Source organism: Condylura cristata, unplaced genomic scaffold, assembly GCF_000260355.1.
Source record: "Condylura cristata isolate star-nosed mole 26May11 unplaced genomic scaffold, ConCri1.0 scaffold00038, whole genome shotgun sequence".
NCBI classification, from domain to species: Eukaryota; Metazoa; Chordata; class Mammalia; order Eulipotyphla; family Talpidae; genus Condylura; species Condylura cristata.
Genome location: NW_004567139.1, coordinates 3,643,420 through 3,647,740, shown reverse-complemented (window position 1 = coordinate 3,647,740; position 4,321 = coordinate 3,643,420). Strand labels below are relative to the sequence as shown.

Here is a 4,321-nt window from a genome sequence, read left to right as displayed (position 1 = left end):
TGTGTGTGTGCCCATGCACGCTGGCACACATGCACCCAATGAGGATGCATGTTGGTCATCGCCCACTGCTGTACAACATCCACCCTCCGCCCTGAGCCGACCGAGAGGCAGGGCCCAGCGTCCCGCACACTTAAACACCCCATGGCCTGACAGTGTGTTGCTTTCTGCCACGTCTAATATCCAACTAGTGGAATATTTAAAGATCAAAGATTTCTCACAAGGGCTGGGTGTCCTGGCTCCTGAGAAACGGAAAGAAGGCTCCTCTCCCCACAAGCACCAGGCACTGGACCTGGCAGCCACAGGCCCTCCCGCGGAGGAAGTGTCTTCAAGTTCACCGCAGGCCCCACCATTCCCTAATGCCTATGCCTAATGCTTCCCTCTTCAAGGTCACCTACCTGGGCAGCTCTTGGCCTCTTGTGTCTATGCAAGAATTTTTCCCCTCAATCACCTCTCTCCACCAAAAATAATGTTACCTACTTGGGCCCTGCAATGCTCGGGGTTCAACCCAGGGCTGTGAAGCCTGTGAAGTTATAATGTCCCCACAGATGTCCCTGGTCTAATCCTGTGAGTGCTACCTTATATGGCAAAAGGGTCTTTGCAGATGCAATTATGCTAAGGATCTAGACATAGGAAGATTACCTTGGGTTCTTAGACCCGAAAGGTGATCATACCTGTCCTTACGGGAGCAGGAGAAGGCATCTGAGGAAAGGCAGCAGCCAGAGGAGGAGAGATGAGAATGATGCAGACCAGCAGCTTCCAGAAGCTAGAAGAGGCAGGAAGAGCCCCCCTTTCCATTCCACCCCAGGCCTCCCAAAGGAAACACCCCGTGGGCATCTGGGTTTCAGCCCCTGGTACTGGTTTTGACCACTGGCTTCCACAACTGAGGCTACTTTGCTGATTTAGCTAAGAAGGTGATGGGGGGTCTGTCCCAGCAGCAGGAAGAGACACTCACCCCTGTCAACAGTGAGCAGGCGGTAGGGCCTGCGCCCGGGGCCAGGGGACTCCTTACCTGGCACGCTGGATGAACCAGGTGGCTTTCTCGGAGTACTTCTGTGTGAGGCTGCTCAGGTTCACAGGCTGCTCCACAATGTCGAGGTTTTCGTACAGAGGGAGCGCCACGTCGGTGTAACAGTCTCTCCCGGGGCGCCTGGTGGAGACCACAGATGTGGAGCATTCGTTTCCACAAACCATGACCCGAGTCGTCGAAGAGCAGGACAGAACGTTCCGACACAGCCACACACACAAGTAAAACCTCCAGGAGGCTGGCCCCGGTGGCTCTTCCCGTCTGCCAGCTCCGTGTCAGACCCCTCGTCGGCCAGGCGGCCATGTGCCCGGACTCACCGACCCCTTAGAGTCCGTGAAGACAAGATCTCTCCCCTTTTGCTGGCAGAGAAACAGAGGTCTAAACAGACCAGAGTCCACAGCCCACCCCCAGCCCACCCGGCCTTTCCCACTGTGCCCCCAAACTTCTGGTTGGGACGCATTGTCTCGCATGTCCCTAAGTCAACAGATTCCTGTGACGTGGTCTCTGATGACAGGACAAGTGGCCAGGGACAGTTTTTAAAACTTAAGCCATGTCTGGAGAGTGGGAGAAACTTCAACTTGAACAAGCGGGGCCACACGAATAATTCCTCCTGGAAAAATTAGACTCGGCCCTGGGCCAAAGAGATCAGAAGGAATCGGACACGGGGCGGTCCCGTCAGTATGGCTCACGGGCTGTGACAGGGCCTTTCCTTACGACGCGGGGGCTGCCCGGGTGGCCTCACGGGGCACTGGGAGGAATAAGCCAGAGAACAAGGGGTCTGTGTTTGCATAAGGGTCACCATCTGGGGGACTCAGTAATCATTCCGTGCTGGTTACTGCAGATAGCCCAAGACAGAGCCCAGAGACAGAGCCCAGGTCTCCCCACAGCTCCCCTCAACAGTGTGTTTCAGTAGATCCACCTCTTCTGCTCCCCACTCTGGTGAAGCCTCTCACCACCCCTGCACCTCTGGCTTGTACTCCAGTTCTGTATGCATAAATATATAAATTTTAAAAATTTTTTAAAAATTAAAAAAAAAACAATCAAAGGGAGTGGCTGACCTATATCACACCCTATGGGCAGGTGGGACTCCAGGTATAACCCTCAGGCCACAACATGCCGGTGAGGAGGTGGCAGAGTGTCTGGCAGCCCCACCCCACCCCACCCCATACTCAGGACCAGCCCAGACAGGTGCATTTCACACAGGTCGAGCAACCCCAGGCTGCAGGACCAACGAGCACATTGAAGGACCTGGCACTGGACCCTGCAACACACAGCTGGCCCCACGCCGACTCTCACAGCTGCCTCACAGCTCCACGTGACCTGGGCAGCGGGGGAGGCTTCCTTTCCTAAAGGCCAGGTGAGCCGTGCGGATGTCAGGGGAGATGCACAGGGCCTGGGCTGTGACACTTTCCCCACAAAAGGCCACAGTTGCACTAGCTGTGGTGTTACCCACAAGCTGGTTGAGACCTGTCTTCCCCGGAGGCTCAGACATAACCTCGTCAACAACCCTGGTGTAGTCTCAACAAGCACAACACACGGCATGTTGCTCTACTACCTGGATAAGGTTATCTTTTTCTGATAATAAATGCATTGCATGCTCATTACCGAGGATTCGAAAAATCCCCCAAAAATATATGAAAACTCCGCAGTCCCCTGGCTAGAGAGAATGAACCATTGTTCCACTTTGGCACAGAGCTAGAAAGGTCTAGATAGATGGCTGAGACCTATGGTTACTGCCCTTTTTCACTTCCTGTCATACTGTGAGCATTTTCCCATTCCTGTGAATGCATTTTTGAGACTTCCTCTTTAGTGCTGACGAGGCCCCCTGGCTTCAGAATGTGTCTTATCTGTCTTGCCAGCCACCCCTGCTCTTTCTCTCTCCATCCCTCCTCATGTCCAATGTCTGGGCCAGGAACAAATCCAGCAGTAGAGAGGCAGGGAAGTCCCACCTGTGTAAGACCTTGGCAGTACCAGGTTCTCCCCAGCTGAGCAAAACAGACTGGAATCCAGAAAATTTCAATAGAAGAATTTTGTTGACGTTGCCTGTGCTACAATCTTACACTCTGTGCAGACAAAGCTTTTCCACTTGTACTGGCTGGACAGTCTCTTTTCTGCTGTCTCAACTGACCCCTACTGCTTTCTTCCGATGACGCCGGATGGATTCCATGCTTAGAACTGCCTTTCTTAGAAGCTCATAGCAAATGCCTGGGAGAGGATTACCTGGACGGTCCAGCGCCCCGTGGACAGGCTGGGCAGGGAGGGTGGTTGTAGCCTGGAGAATCGGTGCAGCCCATGTCGTGGCTGTATGGAATTCCAAAGTAGTAATCAAAACCTGGAATGGGAGCAACTGGTTAGCACCCCTTGGCTGCTGCTAGGAGAGCTTGCATTCTTACATGCATGGTGGAGATTAAATTCTCATTGCGTTAATACCGCAGTGCTATGGAGTAGGTAATTAAAAGAGGATTTGAGTCATATCCCTTTGTAGTCTGTAGGAAAAAAAAATGCTATGCTGGGTTCTGACATCTTGTGATCAGTTAACCCAGAGGGGGAGCAAGAGGGAGGATCCCTAGCAGTTGACACCCCAGAACAAGTATGGACACATTCAGTAGCTGGCAAAAATCTATTACATGTGTGACATCTTAAGACAAAAAGTATAAATTCTGCCCTCAAGAGACTCCCCGTCTGATAAGGGAAATATGAGGTAGGAATTAAGATGTGTGAAGCAGCCAGGAGACTGGTGGGGGTTTTGGGGGGCCAGGACAGAGCATGGAGCAGGGCAGGATGGAACTGGCATGAACTTGGACACAGGAATCCAGAAACCTCAGCAGGTCCAGAAGCTTTTAAGAATTGCCCAGCCCAGGAATAGCAAATCCATGGGAAGTGCTCTCTCTTCCCACTTCCCTAACAGGTCACAAATCCAAAATGGCGTCACTTCCTGCTGGGCAGGGCCCAGCCTCGACCCTCCCACGCAGGACTCGGGAACAGGAACTCATATTGACAAAGGCTTCTGGCCTACCTAACTCCCTCATGTGTCAAGTGAGAAGCTCAACCCCAAGGAGGAAAAAAGTAGGTCCTGGAGTCGTTTTTAGTTAATGAAAAAGCCAGGTCTTTACTTATCCCATCCACCATTCAATTATTTTAGAATTATGTTTATTGAGGTACCACTAATTTACAACATTATGTGTGATTTAGGGGTATAAGTTTACACCCCTACAAATATAAGTTATCACACTACACCCGCTAATTAGTCATCTTCTATCACAGTCAGGCCATCTTGTCCCTTTGCTTCCACCCTCT

General features: G+C 52.0%; 1 protein-coding gene across 4 annotated transcripts in view; it reads right to left on the bottom strand.

The window, feature by feature from the left end:
- Positions 1-4,321, bottom strand: part of ARSG (arylsulfatase G) — an 86,110-nt gene that overhangs the window by 29,488 nt on the left and 52,301 nt on the right. For all 4 annotated transcript variants that reach the window (XR_001146100.1, XM_012733112.1, XM_004693358.2 and 1 more), the window contains 2 exons: positions 3,245-3,356; positions 1,010-1,147 (listed from right to left, as the gene is read on the bottom strand). Coding sequence is in view for 3 of the 4 variants with exons in the window: in XM_012733112.1 (XP_012588566.1) it covers positions 1,010-1,147; positions 3,245-3,356 (250 nt within the window). In the remaining variant the exon portion in view is untranslated. The remainder of the gene's footprint in view (positions 1-1,009; positions 1,148-3,244; positions 3,357-4,321) is intronic.